Source organism: Diaphorina citri, unplaced genomic scaffold (genome assembly GCF_000475195.1).
Source record: "Diaphorina citri unplaced genomic scaffold, Diaci psyllid genome assembly version 1.1 scaffold1389, whole genome shotgun sequence".
In the NCBI taxonomy this organism is placed as follows: Eukaryota; Metazoa; Arthropoda; class Insecta; order Hemiptera; family Psyllidae; genus Diaphorina; species Diaphorina citri.
Window position 1 is genome coordinate 35,161 of NW_007378815.1, and position 21,907 is coordinate 57,067.

At 37.5% G+C, this 21,907-nt stretch overlaps 1 protein-coding gene and 1 long non-coding RNA gene across 5 annotated transcripts in view; one reads left to right on the plus strand and one right to left on the minus strand.

Annotated features, from left to right (window-relative positions):
• Window positions 1–1,401: 1,401 nt before the first annotated feature.
• LOC113470093 lies at window positions 1,402–9,864 on the plus strand. Its single transcript, XR_003393278.1, has 2 exons — window positions 1,402–4,242; window positions 8,836–9,864. It is a non-coding gene; the product is annotated as an uncharacterized LOC113470093 (long non-coding RNA).
• A 4,534-nt stretch (window positions 9,865–14,398) lies between these two features.
• LOC103515653 (arginyl-tRNA--protein transferase 1) overlaps window positions 14,399–21,907 on the minus strand; it is a 21,146-nt gene continuing 13,637 nt past the window's right edge. For all 4 annotated transcript variants that reach the window (XM_026828273.1, XM_026828274.1, XM_008480589.3 and 1 more), the window contains 2 exons: window positions 15,136–15,388; window positions 14,399–14,749 (listed from right to left, as the gene is read on the minus strand). In XM_026828273.1, the coding sequence (XP_026684074.1) occupies window positions 14,606–14,749; window positions 15,136–15,388 (397 nt within the window). In that variant the 3' untranslated portion in view covers window positions 14,399–14,605. The remainder of the gene's footprint in view (window positions 14,750–15,135; window positions 15,389–21,907) is intronic.

Below are 21,907 nucleotides of genomic sequence, written 5' to 3' on the forward strand. Positions count from 1 at the left end.
CTAAAACCAGCAACTACCTGTTGTCCCTTGAACCAATACCTAGCAAATGAACAGAGGAGAGAACCATTATGAACAGAGGAGAGAACCATTCTTCCAGACGGTTTAATTCCCAATGCAAGCTGTCGCCTTTCTCGATCTCATTCCAACCCTGGAACCTATGGAGATGTTGACTGATCTGCTGTCACTGCTACAACAACAGCAACGATTTACTTCCAGAATAAAAATGGCTGAAGAGAAAACATGAAAAGATCTCTGTAGGCCGAAGCGAACCAATAATAATAATAATAAGTTGAACTCATTTCTGTTTGGCTAATTTTTTATCCGATGTTTTTAACGACTCGGACTGCTTGGTCTAATGTTCAGTTAAGCCTGATTTCTCATTGACGAAGTTGTAATTCAAAATGGAAAATTCAGCTGTGCCTATCAGATTGGTCAATGAGTTCAACTTTTAACCAAGTTTTCAGACTGTGATCCCAGCCATCTATGACAAGAAAGAGTTCCTGACGGTCTAACGTTTACTTTGACATTATGATCCAGAACCCTTGTTTTCACACGGGAAACTTCTTCTGATCTTTGGTTCCTCAATTCTTCATGAGAAATTGTTCGGTTCCTCAATCCTTCATGAGGAGTTGTGTTTGTTTTAGATCTCATGTTGTTGAATTCTGGATGGAAACTCCTCCTATAATGTTTCCCATTCCTCCCAGGGTGTAGTTATACAGAGGATTAGGCTAAGCTAGGCTAGGCTTGTAAAATAGAAGGAAAATATTATTTTTTCTTCTATTTTTCAAGCCTAGCTTAGTCTAACCCTGTGTATAACCACCAACCTTATTTCTCCGATTCAAATTAGGAAGTGCCAAGTTATGTTTTTTTTTTGGTTGACCAGTACCACAACTTGAGTTTAAACTTGTGTTAATCATTGGATAAAGCAATCTGATTGGTTGGAAAGTTTAAAATCAACCAATCAGACTGACTGAAGGCGCGTTCTTACTGAACAACTCATACTTACTTTGTTCAATTCTTTGTTGAAAATTGAACAAATATGATTTGTTCGATTTTTGTCGAATTTGACCAAGTTATTGAATAACTCATACTTTGTTCAATTGTTTGTTGAAAGTTGAACAAATATTTTTTTTTTTTTTTAAGAATTCAAATAAGACAAGAAACGTCGACCCTATTTAAATAGGAAAGGGCTAGGAAGAAGAAGAAGAAGATAGAGGGGACTTAACTGTCAAGGTCTCATCGTTTAGAAATCGAAGAGAGAAGAAGGAAAGGAGAAAGCCAGCCGTTCCGAAAACGAGAAAAGATTTAAAAATGTAAAATCAAACTACAGTTCAGCCAGTTGGTAGCGCGTCTTCCTTGTAAGCGCTAGGCCGCGGGTTCAATTCCCGCCCGGGGCGGATTTTATCCTGACTTTCTCTTATCCTGTCTTCCTTCTCTCTTCGATTTCGGGACGATAAGACCTTAGCAGTTACAGTTCCCTCTGTCAAACCTCTTTCAAAAAAAAAATAATGTTCAAAAAATGTGGAGACTTGCAATAATTTTGAGCGGGAGTTTAGTATGTCTATGTTTTACTATGATACCTTGTTCAACACACATTGTATTTCTATGATGTCTTATTCGACTCGCATAGTATTTGTCTTACTATGTTGTTGTGCATAGATTGTGTGTACTAAGTAATGTCTCAAAGTGAAGACTTTATTGTTTCAAAGTTGAACTATGGCTTATCTCTTAGGAGAAGTTTGCAATGAGTTACTTTACTAAAGTTGCTATCTTTGTTAGCACTGATGTCGGCTGTGGCAAAGGCTTGCCGTGTAGTGAGGGCTTTGGAAATTTTGGATTTTTTCCCCCTATCTGTTTTTTTTTCTTCTTTTGAAGTTGAACTTGAAAAATACATAGGCACTTGGTCCATTAGAACTTGACACGTAATGGACAATCCAAACATTTCTCACTCTTTAGAGCATATCATTTTGTTTAGAGCAAGGAAAATAAAAGAAACAATATGGGTTATACAAACACTTACTCATCCAGACCAGATTACATCTCTGGAATATGGTAATCCCGCGCCGATGGTAATAAAGGGTAAATGGGAAGGAAGTATTATTTTGTTTGTCTACACTACACGGTATTGCGATGCCCGCTGACAATCTGGGTAGATGTTGGTCCCCAGGACCATACCAAGCCCCGAGCGTACTGATTTCACTGAGTTAATAAAATAATAACCCTCCGATTTTTATCTAACATGAAAACAATGAAACTTGTGAATTCCCCCCGTCTAAAAGCTTCTTGTTTTGAAGTGCTTGGGAGACAAAGGAACGCGGTCCGAATCATTTTGGTTTTGGGTTCCCGGAATCATTTTGTTTTTGGGTTCCCGGAATTGTTTTGTTTTTGGGTCTCCCGGAATTTAGTTTTGGGTCCACCGAATCAATTTGGTTTTGGGTTCCCGGAATCATTTTGGTTTTGGGTTCCCCTAGCCATTTTGGTTTTGGGTCCCCTGGAATTATTTTATTTTTTGGGATCCTCGAATCATTATGGTTTTTGGGTTCCCTGAATCATTTTCGTTTGTGTATTCCCCGAAATCAATTTTGTTTTTAGGTCCACCCTAATCATTTTGGTTCTAGGACCGCCAGTACTTGTCTCTTCCATTGTAATTTAACACGATGTCCCCCCCCCCATGTGACCCTGTGGCGGGCACAGGGCATCTCGAATTGGTTGAATTGTGACGAACATTCCCTTGTAAACAAGAGCATCTCTTCCGTTTGCATTGGACAAAGTATTCACCAAGCAAGTTGACTCCAAGGAGACCAAAATTGCGAATACGAAACATTTTTCTAATAGATAATCGACTTGAATGTCATGCCAAGTAATTTTCATAAAAAAAAAATCCTTGAGGTCTTTGCTGTGACCTCGCAATGTTACATCGTAATGCTGTTTGAATGAGAAGTATGTTGTTTTTAATTGAAAAAATTGAACTTTCTCAAGAAAAAATTTCTTGTGTAAGAAGTTTTGAATTTGCATAATTATTAAAAATAGGCTGATTTTTGAAATGGATTGTCGAAAGAAGCAAAGCATTTGTTTTGAGTGAAAGCCCCTTCAAGCTAACACAGAATCATGACAAAAAAAAATTGTCTTGAGTCGATTGTGAATTAAAATAAAAAAAAGAGTCCACTTTAATTTATGATTAATTTTAAATAATGTCCCGTTTTCATCAGGACCATAACATTTCAATAAAAATAATAGTAGAAATAATAAATAATTTGGAAAAAAAAAATCACTTGCAAAATTCAAATGAACTGTTGCTTCTTTCGTCTATTTAAATCAGAACCTAAAATAAAACAATAACTTGTAATTTGTGAGGAGCCAACAAACAAATAACCTACCTATTTTGTCCTGAAAAGAAACGTATTATTATTTAAATTGAATTTTTTGCTTGAAATTATAATTATTAAACCATGTACTTTTATTTTTTGTTTTTTTAAGTATCTTTTTTTCGAACTAGTCGAAACAAAGATTAAAGGCCTACGACTGCAGTCAAATAATTGTTTTGTTTCAATTTGTAAAATGTTTTTCAAACAAAGCAAAATCTGACTAATGGGTCACTGTCGAGCCTGTAATTTGATTTTTTATTTGCATTTTGTTTTATTAGCTTAAAAAATCAACGTAATTTTCTGAAAAGTTGTCTAGAATTATTTCTTTCAAAAAAGTTATTTGAAAAGCACTTGATTGTTATTTCAAATCTCTATCATTTATCAGTGAAAATATCATTATTATTTTTGTCTAGTAAACATTATGATCATACAAATTATTATAAATTACAAGAGCTATCTGCTCAAATTGCATAGCCCTATGTCCCTATCGTAATGTCAGAAGCTCATGCGCTTTTTGATACTTAGGGTCAAAATGGGATACAAAATATGCTAGGTGCCTGGCTGTCCCTATCTATTTTGATTTGTAAATATTAATACAATTTAATCATTACAATTTATTAAGCTTAACTACTTGTATTTTTCATTTTATTTTTTTACTACGTTTGTAGTCGGTGTTTTGTTGTAAATAAAATATGATCATTAAGAAATATTTTCTTAGAAAGATTGGAAGATTAATTCCTCTCTTCAGAAGAAAAAAAGGGAATTTAATGAACAGAGAAAAAAATGTCCACAAAGTCAACATCATTTCGGTCCCTTTTTGCAAAATTTAAGTTCCTCCTAATCGCTACATTTCAATTGAAATGTTCTATCAAAAAAGGTTTTTGAGTAAGGCCCGACTTGTATTTTTGTATGTTTTTCTCCCCCTCTCTCTCTGGCACATTTAACTCCCGCTCAAAATAATTTCAGTCCATTGGATTTTTCCTTTTTTTTATGATATAACCGAAAAGAAAGAGGTTTGATAGAGGGAACTTTATCAGGACATGAGGTACACAATAGGGCTGCCTGGAAGAGACTCAAGAAACGCCGACCGTATTTAAGTATGAAAAGGCTAGAAGGAAGAAGAAGAAGATAGAGGGGGCTGTAACTGCTAAGGTGTTACCGTCCCGAAATCGAGAGAAGAAGGAAAGGAGAAAGCCAGCCGTTCCGAGAACGAGAAAAGAAAACTAGGTTTGGATAAGTCCTTCTATGGGGACAGACAGACGACACCGAAGGGAATACAATAGTCCGTCCCTTATACCTTTTTATTACTATTGTAATAATAAAGGAAGGACGGACTAAAAAAAATGTAAAATCAAACTACAGTTCAGCCAGTTGGTAGCGCGTCTTCCTTGTAAGCGCTAGGCCGCGGGTTCAATTCCCGCCCGAGGCGGATTTTATCCTGACTTTCTCTTATCCTGTCTTCCTTCTCTCTTCGATTTCGGGACGATAAGACCTTAGCAGTTACAGTTCCCTCTATCAAACCTCTTCCAAAAAAAACTATTGTTCAAAAATGTGGAGACTTGCAATAATTTTGAGCGGGAGTTTAGTATGTCTATGTTTTACTATGATACCTTGTTCAACACACATTGTATTTATTGCTCCATTAATCTTACAGTTTGCATCGAGTTTAAACTCACGTTTGTGGTCCCGGTCGTTAGTTAGCTCATGAGTTTCCCCCCCTGTAAATAGTGAAATTAGTTTTATCTTTTATTTGTGGTGGATTTCACCAACGACATAATGAGAGATTTAATTAATGGGAGAATTTTTAATGATCCAAAAAAGGAGTTTTTAACTATCCAAACAGGAGTATTTAAAAACTCCTTCGTTTTGGATCATTAAAAGCTCCTTTTTGGATCATTGTAAATTCTCCCGTTAGCGAAATCTCTCATTAAGTCATTGGTGAAACCCACCATGAGTGTGTTCCCGGAATTATTTGGTTTTGGGTCTCCCGGAATTATTTGGTTTTGGGTCTCCCGGAATCATTTGGTTTTGGGTTCTCGGAATCAATTTGTTTTTGGGTTTCCTGAATTATTTGTTTCAGGGTTCCCGGAAACATTTTAGTTTTGGGTACCCGGAATCAACTTTTTTGGGGTTCTCCGAAGTCATTATTTGGTTTTGGGTTTCTGGAAATCTATTTAGTTTTGGGTCTTCCGAATCAATTTGTTTGTGGGTTCCCCAATCATTTTGGTTCTAGGACCGCCAGTACTTGTCTCTTTCATTGTAATTTAACACGATGTCCCCCCCATGTGACCCTGTAGCGGGCACAGGGCATCTCGAATTGGTTGAATTGTGACGAACATTCCCTTGTAAACAAGAGCATCTCTTCCGTTTACATTGGACAAAGTATTCACCAAGCAAGTTGACTCCAACGAGACAAAAATTGCGAATACGAAACATTTTTCTAATAAATAATCGACTTGAATGTCATGCCAAGTAATTTTCATAAAAAAAATCCTTGAGGTCTTTGCTGTGACCTCGCAATGTTACATCGTAATGCTGTTTGAATGAGAAGTGTGTTGTTTTTAAATGAAAAAATGAAACTTTCACAAGAAAATATTTCTTGTGTAGAAGTTTTAAATTTATATAATTATTAAAAAATTGCTGATTTTTGAAATGGATTGTCGAAAGAAGCAAAGGATTTGTTTTGAGTGAAAACCCCTTCAAGCTAACACAGAATCATGACAAAAAAAAATTGTCTTGAGTCGATTGTGAATTAAAATAAAAAAAAAGAGTCCACTTTAATTTATGATTAATTTTAAATAATGTCCTAGTATATTGTATAACAGTAGCAACATGTGTTGCTACTGTTCTCTATTCTCTAATCTAATCGTTCTCTAATCAATGGAGTAGTTGCAATTGGGAAAATATTATTAATAAAAGGTCGATTCCTTCGTAAAAGTTTGTGAAAAATCCGAATCTGAGGTCAAAACTCCGAAAAAGTAACTTTAAAAGGTCGAAAATTCAATTTTTAATTGCTGTCCAAATATGAGGTCAAAACTCCGAAAAAGTAACTTTAAAAGGTCGAAAATTCAATTTTTAATTGCCGTTCTAATGAAAAAGTTCAGAGTTGTGACGTCAGATTTCACGTCAAAATGCGCAGAAACGCTTGCACACAAAGAAACGAAGCGGGAGTCTTAAATTATGACGTCATTGCCTACGGGAGCGTATGCCGTGACGTCAAAGTTCACGATTTACCGGTATTTTTTAAATCGATTTATCTCGATTTCTAGAAGTCGTAGAAGAAAAAGAAAAATTCCGTTGGTCCTCATTTTTCCTGCTCTATGACTTTGAAACATCATCCAAGTAAGCGCTGGTGGACGAACCACTTAGATTTACTACCAACCCATGTCATGTTATGATTTCTTCTGAACTCCTATCTGCCTAAAGGCTCAAGACTTGTCTTATTCAAGCGTTGTTGTTTACTTACCCAAAAGAGGTTTTCCTTGTCAAATCGAACGTTTAAAGTTTGATGAACATTTTGAATTGCATTAATATCTGTTATACCCGTGCTTTGTACGGGAGGGATAGAAAAAACATCTCTCTCCAAATTAATATTATTATTTTTTACCATCTCATAATAATAATAATAATAAACTTTTTTTCAATAAGACAGAACATAATATTTACAAAGAAAGAGAAGAGGGAGGGGGAAAAATGGATTTAAGACAACATTTTATGTTAAAATAGAAAGAAAAAATCCTTTTTTTCCACTTTCTTCAATAGAATGAATGTCCTGTCTATTTTTTTGTTAAGATGTACCCCCATTCATAGAATACATACAAAAGTATGTATTCCGTGCTGTAGTGTGTTTACAGTGTGTGTTTTCTTCCAAATGGAAAATGTTTTTAGTTTGTAATTTTCATTCTTTGTGATCGTATTATGCCAGTTTGAAACTGTTGTTGTTGAATATTGATTTGTACTTTTTTTTTTTTAATTGCATGTGATTTTTATACAGTGAGCCCTTATAGGAGATTTTCATTACATCAAGAGTCGGCAATAATGTGATTCCTCGAGAAAATGGCAAGACTTTTCGAAATTATTGGCCAGGACAATATCTATCATTCAAACTAATTATGACTAGTTTACTCTCCATTTTGCAAATTTTAATGGATTTCTATTGAAAAGTTACGTGCTTACGTATCTTTCAATTATGTTAATATACGGCCATTTATTATAATTATTATTCTGAAACAAACGATTTTTTTAGCCAGGTATTTATGTCCAGGTACCGAACCCTATACATATGCAGTGACGAACATCAGAGTTCGAGTCTCCTATTTGGGTTCTCTTGTATTTGAGAGGATTGGGAAAATTGTGACAAAAAAATCTATTTCTTATTTTTAAATGGGGGGTGAGAGAGTCCTCCTAAGTAGAGGACTCTCGAGACTTCTCACTGGACGCTCAGAAGTAATCAGCAGGACTTCGCGTCCTTCAACCACATCAACGCTTAAAATTATATCCTCAAGTGTACTTGATAACTTAACCGCAATATCAGGAGTAAGCTTCTGCTGAAGTAAAGGGACTAAATAGTCCTATTCGAACAGTATACATAATTCGAACAGTATAGCCCAAGCACTATTATTATCACCCTATTTACATCATTCTGACGTCTACACTACTACCAGTTCCAACACATTCCTGGATGTGCATGGAACTCGTTTTTTAAGTATCTTTTTTCGAACTAGTCGAAACAAAGATTAAAGGCCTACGACTGCAGTCAAATAATTGCTTTGTTTCAATTTGTAAAATGTTTTTCAAACAAAGCAAAATTGACTAATGTGTCACTGTCGAGCCTGTAATTTGATTTTTTATTTGCATTTTGTTGTATTAGCTTAAAAAATCAACATAATTTTCTGAAAAGTTGTCTAGAATTATTTCTTTCAAAAAAGTTATTTGAAAAGAACTTGATTGTTGTTTCAAATCTCTATCATTTATCAGTGAAAATATCATTATTATTTTTGTCTAGTAAACATTATGATCATACAAATTATTATAAATTACAAGAGCTATCTGCTCAAATTGCATAGCCCTACGTCCCTATCGTAATTTCAGAAGCTCATGCGCTTTTTGATACTTTGGGTCAAAATGGGATACAAAATATGTTAGGTGCCTGGCTGGCCCTATCTATTTTGATTTGTAAATATTAATACAATTTAATCATTACAATTTATTAAGCTTAACTACTTGTATTTTTCATTTTATTTTTTTTACTACGTTTGTAGTCGGTGTTTTGTTGTAAATAAAATATGATCATTAAGAAATATTTTCTTAGAAAGATTGGAAGATTAATTCCTCTCTTCAAAAGAAAAAAAGGGAATTTAATGAACAGAGAAAAAAATGTCCACAAAGTCAACAACATTTCGGTCCCTTTTTGCAAAATTTAAGTTCCTCCTAATCGCTACATTTCAATTGAAATGTTCTATCAAAAAAGGTTTTTGAGTAAGGTCAAACCCTTCTTGGTTTTACAGCCTTCAATTAAATTCCTCATTTAACAAATAACTATTTTCAGCATACATCTCGAAAGTGTGTGCTGTGAAACACATTTTTTGACCAAATTATCCATCAATTTTAACAAAATATTTAATTGAATTCTATTTTATTACTTTCAATTCTTTCGTTTTCTGTACGAAACAAATCATGGGATAAGAAAAAAGTTTTTAATACAACCTTTGTGTCTCTGTTCATTTTCTCTACTTTAAAATAAAATTGAATAATTAAATAAACTTTTTATAATCACGATGTAACTAGATTACTATCACAGTATCTACTGTTCACTCGGCGATTTATCAACTTATTGATCACGAGCTTAACCTATGGGTACTATCCTTTGGACCCCCGTTCCACAAACTTCGAAAACAAAGCTTACAAACTGGTCCATTATTGCGAAAGCTAAGAAACAGACGAAATGTTTAGAACAAGGGCCGAAAAGCTAAGGTCTTTGGTGGAATAAAGTCCGAAAAGCAAAGTTTTGTGGAATAACTAAGTTGTTTTTAGGTGGAATAAGGGCAAAAAAGCAACGTTGTTTTGTGGAATAAGGGTCGAAAAAAAAGCAGTTTTGTGGAATGAGGGCTAAAAAAGGCAAAGTTATTTAGTGGAATAAGGGCCGAAAATAAAGTTTTTTATGATCCAAAAAAGTAAAGGTTTGTGGAATAATGGCCAAAAAGTAAAGTCGTCTTGTGGAATAAGGGCTGAAAAGCAAAATGTTTAAGGGCCAAAAAGTAAAGTTGTCTTGTGGAATAAGGGCCATCAGATAGTGTACCCGAACTTACCTCGTCGATCTTCCCACGTGTTTGTTGGCTTCGGCATACTTCTCAGGCAAAACATGCGTTAGAAATGTTGAAAATTACCGGCCTTTTTTGTTCTATTTACATAGGTAATATAACATATACTTCATATTTAATCTTAATTTTTAAATAATTAAAGGAAAAAGGGTGAAATCCCTGTAGTTATATTGTTTTTTTTTTAAAAGTAGGAAATAATTTACGGCTCTTCAAACTTTGATTTCAACACTTTGTGGACGGATTTGTTCTTTCGATTGATAAATACGTATTCCATTCTACATAGAACATGGTAGGTAGGTTTATTTGATGGGCAGAAGTTCACATTGATAAAACCAGTGCCCTTATGCACACCACTCATACTCAGACGGTCTGACACTCATTATCAGGTAGACCTGACAGACGGACATTTTCAGCCCTACCTGATTGTGTGTGTGTGTGTGTGTGTGTGTGTGTGTGTGTGTGTGTGTGTGTGTGTGTGTGTGTGTGTGTGAGGTGTCACGTCTACCTGATAGTGAGTGGTTGGCCTAAGACGCGACTGACAAACCGGTGAGGTTGAGTGTCTGACATTACTCGCAATTAGGGTTGCCAATTTTTTTTCGGCATATACGGTACAAACTAGCAAAGTGGTGAAAAAATACGGATTTCCCGATTTTTACCTGGAACAAAGGCATGCATAGGCCTAGAGATCCAGATTTATGAATCATGCTGCATGCACCTGTACGCTGTACGTTATACTATACATCCGTACTAGTACGCTACTACCTACACTACACTACACTACCTACTTGACTCGCGGGTTTTTGTGTTTTTCGTACGTACCTACCTACCTATCTTTTTAACTTTTTTTTTTATATATTTTTTTTTTGTATTTTTTTCTGTTTATTAGTCAGTTCCCGTATTTTCCATAGATTTGGAAAAAACCGGAACAAAGGTGTGTTCCGGATCCGTATTCTAGGGGCTATCTTTTTTTATATATATATTATTTTTTCCTGTCTCTTATCTTTACCTTCTTTTTTTCTTCTTTTCTCATCTCTAGACTTTCTTTCTTTCTGCCAAGCTTTCGTCTCTTTTTCTTCCTGTATCTTAATTTTTCCCTTTATTTCTCTTCTTCTTATTATTATTCTTTTTCTTCTTCTTCTTCTTCTTCTTCTTCTTCTTCTTCTTCTTCTTCTTCTTCTTCTTCTTTTTCTTCTTCTTCTTCTTTTTTCTCTCTCTCTCTCTCTCTCTCTCTCATGTTCTTTTACACTCAACTTTTTCGAAAGAAAAAAATCCGGTGTTCACAAGGTGTTGAATTCGATGGACTTTTTCTCTTGCTAGGTTTATTGGACAAAAATAAAATATATCAATAAAAACAAATCCCCAATTCTCCCCCCACTGTAAAACTAACCCGATTTTGATATTAAATCGAGTGATTTAATAATTTTCACGCGTGAATCTTTTCCCCCTGTCAATATAATCAGTCCCGCCCCCCCATTTACAGCAGCATCAATCAAAATTAATGCACAAGTTATTAAAATTAAATAAAATTTTGAAAAATAAAAATTAAAACTCCAATTATTTTACTCCATGGTACAACATTATTTTTTTCGAGCGTGCACCCTCTGTACACCAAAACTCTCCAATCATACAAGAGTAGGTACCTTTACCTAGTTATAAGATGTAAGCTTTTGAACCTTTTTTTTATCGTTTTAAATAAATCCCCCCTCCCCTTACCTTTGTTTTTTCTCCTCCTTGTTTTGAAGTCGTAAGTTGTTTTTTAGACTTTTGGTTTATATGTATTTCGGGTTTATTTTGTAACAGCGTTATTATCGCGAGGGAGTGATGAAATTACTATTTTTGCATGTTGCACTCTAAAAATGACCGCATCCACAAAGTGAGTTTGAAATTCGTTTAAGTTTAACTTTTGGGTTAGCCAACCTGATGTTTCGATGTCAAAAAATAATAATAAAAAGGGGGGAAAAAATCGAAAATTTCAACTTGGTAATTAATCCAGGGTTTATACGCGACCTGGAAAACCTGGAAAAGTCATGGAATCTGAAAATCGGACAAAAAGTCATGGAAAATCGTGAAAATTTAAGGGAAACCTAGAAAAGTCATGTAATTTGCCTCCCGGTCAAAAATTAAAAATTTGATTCAATATCAAGTAGGTATTTCCGAAAAACGGCCTGCGGCGCATTCCCTCTCATATTCATTGACGTTCTGCATATTGCATATTTTATTTAAATGAAGGGTTAATCTTGCTGATTTTTAAGTACCTCCGCCCCCTAATTTTCTGGAAATTTCATGGAAATTTTCTTTAAAACTCATGGAATTTTATTCCGGGGAAAGCGTATAAACCCTGTAATCTGATGTTTCGATTTGAAATAAAAATAAAAATCAAACAATTAGATCGCTTAATCCAAGAGTTTAACTTAAACAAAGTTTAAAATCACTTTGTGGGACCGGCTATAATCCACAGAAATTAATTTCTTTACCCCAATTTACTGAGTGAGCCTCCCTCGACCAAACATGAATCTGTGCCCTATTTTCGTTGTCAATCATTTCGTTATCCTAGCATTAATCTGAATGACTGTATGACTCTGTAGTCTGGACGACTCTGTAATCTGTATGCAAAATAAATCCATTTATATTATCTATAATTATGAAAGTTTCTTTTTTTTCTGTACTAAAATATCTGAACCCGAAGCGAGTGTGTTGGATTATAATTATAACTTTTTGTCTGGAAACGTACGAACGAGTATCTGCGATACCTATGATCCCAAAATAAATCAAGTGCCACAAAAAATAAACAAAACTCCATCCCACCCCAAAAAAGATTAGAAATCAATTTTGTACCCCGCCTGTGGATTTTATCCTAAACAGATAAGGTTCGTTCTCGGAACTTCTGGCTTTCTCCTATCCTATCTTTCTTCTCTCTTCACTTTCGGGACGATACGACCTTAGCAGTAACGGTTGCCTCCGTCAAACCTCTGAAGAAGAAGAAAAAGAAATTATAGCTGATATCTACGAACCATATCAAAATTACATTTCTCTTCCAGATATATTTCAAGATGATCTTGCCGACAGAAAGACCGCTCCCCTCCCACCCTAACTCATTCCGCCAGGCGCCCCTCCTCCCTCCCCCTGCCGCCAAGAAGCGGCATCATTGCGTCTCATTCTGCGACGATATCACCGTGGTAGAGTTCGAGTGCGACAAATGTCCACTGAGTGTGTCGCGACCTCTGTGCGTGTCGCGGAACCTTAAGAACACCTTGTTTCTGCCGCGACAGGTAAGGATCTATTCCAGCGATTTCAAACTAAGCGGCCCGCCAGACCATTTTTGTGGCCCGCTAAAGTTTTGAGTGGGCCCCCTCGGGCTTAATTTTTGTTCTTGTACTATGGAGCATGGAAGTCCTAAAGAAGGCTTTTAAAGAGGTAAAGTTCTGAAGGAGCTATTCCAGCAAAGTTTAAATTGTTGTATTTTAGGTACCAATTTCCAATTGGTAGCACGATTAAAGATTAAAGCCTTGAAAAAAAAGTTTGATAAACAGAACCGTGCCAATGGAGTTCTCAATACACCTAAGTCTCAAGCCCAAGTGCATAATAGACGATCCTTTAAATAATTAGGAGGGTTCCTAAACCGATTTTCGAATGCATAGTCCAGTCCTGAATTTTAAAAATATTGCAACCAATTTTTTGAAAGAGATACAATATTATTTCGGTTTTATTAATTTATTATTTTTTAAACAATTCAATATATAAAACAATAATATTTAAATTTTCAAACAGAGATACCTACACTTCAATTTTATTGAAAGAATATAAATGCTACCTAAGGGTTTAAATAAAACAGAAATTCCATTAAAAAGATTTTCATTAGATGACCCGTCTAGGGTAAAATTAAAAATAAAAACCACCCCAAAAGGTTTAATAACAAATATTCCCAGCTGACACCATTAAAAGTAAAATTATAGGGGGTACGGTTAGCCCAGGGGTTACGCGCTTGCCAAACAAAAAGCTCCGGGTTCGATGCTCACCATTGACAAAAAAACTAACGAAATACCTACTATACCTTAGGCCGAATGGTGACAAAGCTTGCAACACTTTCTTCTTCGAAAAAAACAGCGTTTTTTATTATTTCGCAAAATGAAGACTAGATGAGCAATGAAACGTTTGCTATATTGGGACTGGGCTAACGCTCTTGCTTACCATGCAGAAGGTCCCGGGTTCGATGCCCGCCATTACCAAAAATTTCCACTCGTATTTCGCTCCGGCCCAAGTGCATAATAGACGATCCTTTAAATAATTAGGAGGGTTCCTAAACCGATTTTCGAATGCATAGTCCAGTCCTGAATTTTAAATATTCATTTCATATGTCCAGGTGTCGAAGTTTTTCGACCGCTATGTACCATACGAGACGGAGCAGAAGAATATTCTGACGCTGATCAAGGAGATGTCCAATGTTAAGACCTCCTACCCGAGGAAACCCCCCGCGGCATCATCTCTCAATCAACAAGGTAAGAGAAGTCTTGGGGGGGGGGGGGAAACGTCAGGGTATAAAACTGCTAAGGTCCGGTTACTTTCTGGTGTTCTCGTGTTGACCCAGCACCTGAGTGGGAAGTATTGTGTCCCTTCTCACCCATATGATGAGAGGCATACTACGGTATGGGCATGCTACGACACAGAGCACATGAGTCTTATGTAGCAGTTGTTTCATTGCTACAAAATAAAAACGGCGGTTAAAAACTCATCTCTTAAAAAATAATTTAAAAAAAAAGCCAGGGTTGGTAACAGGATGAGTGGCCATCTGGGTAGTCGCGTGTTGCTGGCTTTTCCTAACCCTGACTTTTTTTTACTAAAAAAAATGGACTTCATGGGTCTGTGTCATAACCTGCCATCCTGTAGCGCCAGTAACGTTACACTGGGTACAGAAAATGTAGTTTATTGTACTAGTAGCATACGATAGGCACAATACTGTCCAACTAGACTAGCATACTCCTGAACAAGAGGATGTTCTTCATCATGGTCGTACATTTGTTTGAACTGCCGATACAACATCACTTTACCTCCGGTAAGTACCAACACCTGAAACAGAAGGGGTTGCCTGCGGTTCAGTACGAGCCAATTTAACATGGCTAGAGACAAAAAAAGACATCCTTTCTTTATTCTGCCATCACCATTCGGCTACAGCTGAAACCGCTACAACAACAACAACCTCGGTGGCGTAGTGCTCAAGACGCTCGCCTGGTAAACAGGAAGGCGTGGGTTCGATTCCAGCCGAAGCAGGGAATTTTATCCTCAATATAATTTGAGAATTTGACCACAATAATAGTAGTAGCCTACTGCTGGAGTAAAGGGACTTTTCAGTCCTATGCGAGCAGTATAAATAAGCACTATTATTATTATTATTATGACTTGAGATCTTTACCATGCCATACAAGACACACAGACAGACATACAGACAGACGTACCTGATCTAGAGTGACGTCACAGTCCTTATCCTTAGCTTCTATGTCTGGGTTGAGTCGTGAGTATTTACTCCTATCCAGCAGTTGTCTTGCTTCCTGTATGAAATGCCAGGAGTATACTTCAGGACACAGTAGGTAAGAGGGGCGGAGGTTGCCTTTGTATCTCATCTTGGGACAGGAGTGAATGTAGAAACCCATGTAGTAACTGCTCAGCTCGGGTAATGATCGGTGAAGAGATCGGGTGAACTCGATTTCCCTGAAATTTTCATTAAAGGAATATTATAGAATAGAATAGAATATACCTTGTTTATCCTGCCAGAATGAGACTGAAAAGTCCCTTTACTCCCGCAGTCTTAACAAGGTCTTATATTGGCCGCCACACACGCCATACATACACGCTACGCCACTGCTGCTAAGGTCTTTAATGAAGGGTAAAACCAAAACCCCTCCATTCGGTGGCAAGCTACTGCATACCTAATTATTAATCTCACTCAACTTGATACATAAATAAATAATCATAATATTAATAATAATAAACAGCAATACGCGACTGTACAGATGATCACGCATCCAAATCTTATATCTTATATTATAAGATCAAGATCCATTCACATTTCACACACTGATCGCTCTATCTCCTGAACCACAACACCTAGAAAGCTGAAATTTGGTAGGAATATTCCCTTTATGGTCTAGGTGTGCATCAATAAGGAAGGATTCTGCGAAAAGCTAAACCGATCCTGAGATATGATCAATTTTTGATCGCTAAAATCTCCATACGAAATGCACAGGAAGCAGAGACTGCGGGAGAGAAATGTTCCGCTCTCGACCAACACTTTGAGTTTCGTTTATGTTTTATGTTTTTAGTTTGATAACTATGCAGCTAATAGGGAGCGCGCAGCGCGACCGTATTTTTATTATTTTCTACAAGTTCGGCCATGCCTTTTCTACAAGTTTGGCCATGCCTCGGGATGAACTAGCGGAATTCAGCTAGTACTAAATATAAATCAAGGGCAGAGTTGTTTAACATGGGTAAGTTAGGGTTTGTAATTTCTTCTCACGTTGCAGGTAACTTGAAGCTGACCCTGTTCCCCGAGAACGCTCCAAACGAGTTCCTATCCATGACATCCAAGGAGAGACAATGGTTAGCCACCGTACAAATCCACCAGCTTCACGAGATAGGCTCCACAGACTACTACTTCAAGCAATACATGGCCAAGACCTACCCTGGTACCCCTGTACTGGACCCAGTGGACTATCTCAAACAAATCAAAACCAAGAAACAAGCCGAGTGTGATACAGTGAACACCTGCCTCACTGAGACTAATCCGGATACAGTGAACACCTGCCCCACTGACACTAATCTGGATACAGTGAACACCTGCCCCACTGACACTAATCCGGATACAGTGAACACCTGCCCCACTGACACTAATCCGGATACAGTGAACACCTGTCCCACTGAAACTAATCCGGATACAGTGAACACCTGTCCCACTGACACTAGTCCGGATACAGTGAACACCTGCCCCACTGACACTAATCCGGATACAGTGAACACCTACCCCACTGACACAAATCCGGATACAGTGAACACCTGCCCCACTGACACTAATCCGGATACAGTGAACACCTGCCCCACTAACACTAATCCGGATACAGTGAACACCTGCCCCACTGACACTAGTCCGGACACAGTGAACACATACAGAAAGAATTCCGATGCCGTGAACAAATGTCTCGGGAAGAGGAATTCAGACACAGTGAACATGAACACATGTCTAGGCAAAATCCCCGTGTTCACGGTGGCTCACGCGCGACAAGTCTTGGAAGTTACGATCTTGCCTCACAATGCGGAGACCGTGGGTTCGAACCCGAATCCTCTGCTCACCATAGAACACTACTATGATCTTCTGCTACGGATACAAGATGAGGCTGAGAGCGAGCTTAGAGATACCCTTGTGGCTGAGTTTGCCTCCAAACTACTCCTTGTACAGGTAAGAACACTGAAGCGCGGTTGAGTGTGGTGAGTGCCTGGATGGGTGACCGACTGGGCACGCGGTCTTATCATAGGGGAGCGATTATAGTAATGAGGGCTGAGCTTAGTAGATTTCGGAGATTTTGATCTACCAGCCTAGTTAGCTTGATTGGTAGCGTCTGCCTTGCAAGCGCTAGGCCAAGGGTTCGATTCCCGCCCGGGGTGGATTTTATCCTGATACTGCTCATTCTCGGAACGGTTGGCTTTCTCCTATCCTGTCTTCCTTCTCTCTTCGATTTCGGAACGATAAGACCTTAGCAGTTACAGTTCCCTCTGTCAAACTTATTTTTTAAAAAAGGAGTCATGCTCCTATTCTCTAATGATTCTATGTTTCCCTTAATATCCACAGGACCTACCTCAGCTCATGAACATCGGGAAAGGTCAACGTCTGTACTTCCACCTCTACCATCTCCTCTCGGATCACTTCCCCTTCTGGAGCTGCATCGTCAAAAGTCTTCCCCAATTCTTCACGCTCAACAAGTCCACACGTCCTCTGAACGCCTTCCTCTCTCTATTCAAAGCCTGGCTGATGTCCAACACAGATCTATCCCGTGTACTCATTATAGCGGCCAGCCTAGAGCCCTCACTTAGTTTCCTAATCGCGGACAAGTTTGGTATGTCTGTCCTAAGTCTGCTGGTTATTTGCTCGTCTAACGTCAAAGTGATTCTCAACTCCAACCAAGAGGACAGGAGAGGATGGGCGGATTTCCTCGTCAAGCGGCCCGCCAGACCATTCTTGTGGCCCGCTAAAGGTTTGAGTGGGCCCCCTCGGGCTTAATTTTTGCTCTTGTACTATGGAGCATGGAAGTCCTAAAGAAGGCTTTTAAAGAGGTAAAGTTCTGAAGGAGCTTTTCCAGCCAAGTTTAAATTGTTGTATTTTAGGTACCAATTTCCAATTGGTAGCACGATTAAAGATTAAAGCCTTGAAAAAAAAAGTTTGATAGTCAATGTAGTTCTCAATACACCTAAAAGTGAGGAGGTACTTTTCAAAACCTCACATGTCACATTTTTTCGAAATTGAGGAGGTACTTTTCAAAACCTCACATGTCACATTTTTTCGAAATTGAGATTATTGTTGAAAAATGGCCGCGATATTAATAGATAATGGTTAGATTAGGCCTGTCTCTTAGAAGCTTAGACGCGCGAATTTTCCTGGCGGGTAGTCGGCTGCAAAACCAAACCAAAATGATAGAGAGCCTCTATAGTCTATAGACTCTATAATGTTCATAGGTTTGGTTTTGGAGGCGACTACGCGCTACTCAAAGTCGCCCGTCTACGCGTCCCATGTTAGGCGGGTCCTACACGAGATCATTAAACAGTATAGCTAACGTGTAGGTAGGTAGTTTCTTTTCACAATTTCCAGGTGGTGGTGCCATGGTCACCATGGTGGGAAATCGGTAAAAGGAACCTTGTCTGGCATTGTTCCATTTCTCCACTCCCCACCATTACCTCCTGAATATTGCGAAAGGAAAATACGGCTCTACTGTTCTCGTGCAGAGAGCACTAATGTCAATTTCAATTGGATTTGTAGCTCTACATTATATTACATTGAAATGGGGGTCTTTTCTGACGAAATTCCTGTGTGCGGAGTCCAGTGTGTAGGACTATTGCACCCCATTTGTAGCTGTAAGGAGGTGTATTTTGTCCAAATGGATTGCAGTGTTAGCCAAAGCCTACTTTCCAAATCGTATTGTATTGATCTATTGATTGGATCTCCCTGTTGATTACTTTCTATTTTATTAAGAACAGAAAATAAATAAATCGGAGAACCGTTTGTCTTGTTTAAGTTTATGAAGATTTTAAAATAAAACTCCAAGTTTTAAAACTGATTTGAATTAAAGTAAAGATCGACTTTTTTTGTGTCCACGTTCTGCTTTTACAGCAAATTCCTTGACTTTCGAGTACCAACCCATGCAAAATTTTCAACTCTTCTGGGAATTGAATCTGGGTCTACCCTGGGAATAACTAAGAAATATTGCAAACAATTTTTTGAAAGAGATACAATATTATTTCGGTTTTATTAATTTATTATTTTTTAAACAATTCAATATATAAAACAATAATATTTAAATTTTCAAACAGAGATACCTACACTTCAATTTTATTGAAAGAATATAAATGCTACATAAGGGTATAAATAAAACAAAAATTCCATTAAAAAGATTTTCATTGGATGACCCGTCTAGGGTAAAATTAAAAATAAAATCCACCCCAAAAGGTTTAATAAGAAATATTCCCAGCTGACACCATTAAAAGTAAAATTATAGGGGGTACGGTTAGCCCAGGGGTTACGCGCTTGCCACACAAAAAGCTCCGGGTTCGATGCTCACCATCGACAAAAAAAAAACTAACGAAATACCTACTATACCTTAGGCCGAATGGTGACAAAGCTTGCAACACTTTCTTCTTCGAAAAAAACAGCGTCTTTTTTTTATTATTTCGCAAAATGAAGACTAGATGAGCAATGAAACGTTTGCTACATTGGGACTGGGCTAACGCTCTTGCTTACCATGCAGAAGGTCCCGGGTTCGATGCCCGCCATTACCAAAAATTTCCACTCGTATTTCGATTGCAAATATTTCAACAGATTACTTTCTGGTGTTCTCGTGTTGACCCAGCACCTGAGTGGGAAGTATTGTGTCTCTTCTCACCCATATGATGAGAGGCATACTACGGGATGGGCATGCTACGACACAGAGCACATGAGTCTGATGTAGCAGTTGTTTCATTGCTACAAAATAAAAACGGCGGTTAAAAACTCATCTTAAAAGACATCCTTTCTTTATTCTGCCATCACCCTTCGGCTACAGCTGAAGCCGCTACAACAACAACCTCGGTGGCGTAGTGGTCAAGACGCTCGCCTGGTAAACAGGAAGGCGTGGGTTCGATTCCAGCCGAGGCAGGGAATTTTATCCTCATTTATTTGAGAATTTGACCACATAATAATGGAGCTCTAAGGGTTAGGTGGTAGAAAACGCCTCCGGCGTTAACCTCGCCTAGTGGTTACCTTCCACTCAAGAGTCTATTATTATTATTATTACATTGTGAGAGAAATTCAATATCTGTGGGAATAGGGGAACCCAGAGCAATGCGATCCTAGTATTCTGTTTCATTCTACCTAGATCGTAGGTACCGCCTGATCAGTACACCTGGTACATTATGGCAAAAATATCACCCGTATTTATTCGATTTACAGGGTGGTAAGGTAAATAGGATTGTGTCAAAACCAAATGTCAGCCCAAAGCAATCACCCTAGTTAGGGCTGATTGAGAGGCTGAGAAAAAACACCAACCCCATCTGTACACGGGAAAAGGCAAAGATGAAGAAGTTTTGGGTATTTTCCAACAGACACAATGTTATGCAAGACTGCAAGAGCAGCATAAAACCAAATAAATGGGATTAAAACCAACAAGACATTTTTCATAAAACTACAAACACACTAATTTTCCAACTGTAAGTAAGTACAATCAGTTATTCAGATACCTGCCACACTTTGAATTGTTTAACTTGAGTGCTCTAGCAATAACTGGTGCATCAGAATAATTAAACTGCTTTTCAGACCAGACATAGAAAATATAATGGATATTTATTGACACAATTGGTTTAGGTACATACAGCATTTCTGTATTTTATTAAAAACAGTTCATAATTATTCCTACCATTATTCATTTCATTTTAATAACCATATCATTATTCACAGAGAAAAATCCAAACTAAAGCCTTGTACCTATTCTGTGTATTTGAACAAATGGAGCAGTTGCAAATGGGTCAAAATTATTGATAAATGGTCAATTCTTACGTAAAAAGTAGTGAAAAATCCAAATCTGAGGTCAAAACTCCGGGAAAGTAACTTTAAAAGGTCGAAACCTCCAGTTTTTTTTTTTTTTAATAGGTACTTACTCAGCTCAATTTTTTTAATGGAGGAGTTGTAATTGGGAAAATATTATTAATAAAAGGTCGATTCCTACGTAAAAAGTTGTGAAAAATCCAAATCTGAGGTCAAAACTCCGAGAAAGTAACTTTAAAAGGTCGAAAATTCAATTAATTGCCGTTCTTTTGAAGAAGGTCAAAGAGTTGTGACGTCAGACTTCACGTAAAAATGCGCAGAAACGCTTGCGCACAAACAAACGAAGCGGGAGTCATGAATTATGACGTCATCACCTACGGGAGCGTATGTCGTGACGTCAAACTTCACGATTTACCGGCATTTTTTAAATCGATTTATCTCGGTATCTAGAAGTCGTAGAAGAAAAAGTTCCGTTAGTCCTTATTTTTCCTGCTCTATGACTTTGAAACATCACCCAAGTAAGCGCAACTGATCTATTTTCCAATCTTTGGTGATATAGGAATCTGTTGATCCTTATTTTTCCTGCTCTATGACTTTGAAACATCACCCAAGTAAGCGCAACTGATCTATTTTCTACAAGCGTAAGAGCTATGGTCAGTGCTCCGTTGAGGCCGCTTCTGAATTTTATCCTCAATATAATTTGAGAATTTGACCACAATAATAGTAGTAAGCTACTGCTGGAGTAAAGGTACTTTTCAGTCCTATGCGAGCAGTATAAATAAGCACTATTATTATTATTATTATGACTTGAGATCTTTACCATGCCGTACAAGACACACAGACAGACATACAGACAGAGAGAGAGAGAGAGAGAGAGAGAGAGAGAGAGACACACACACACACACACACACACACACACACACACACACACACACACACACACACACACA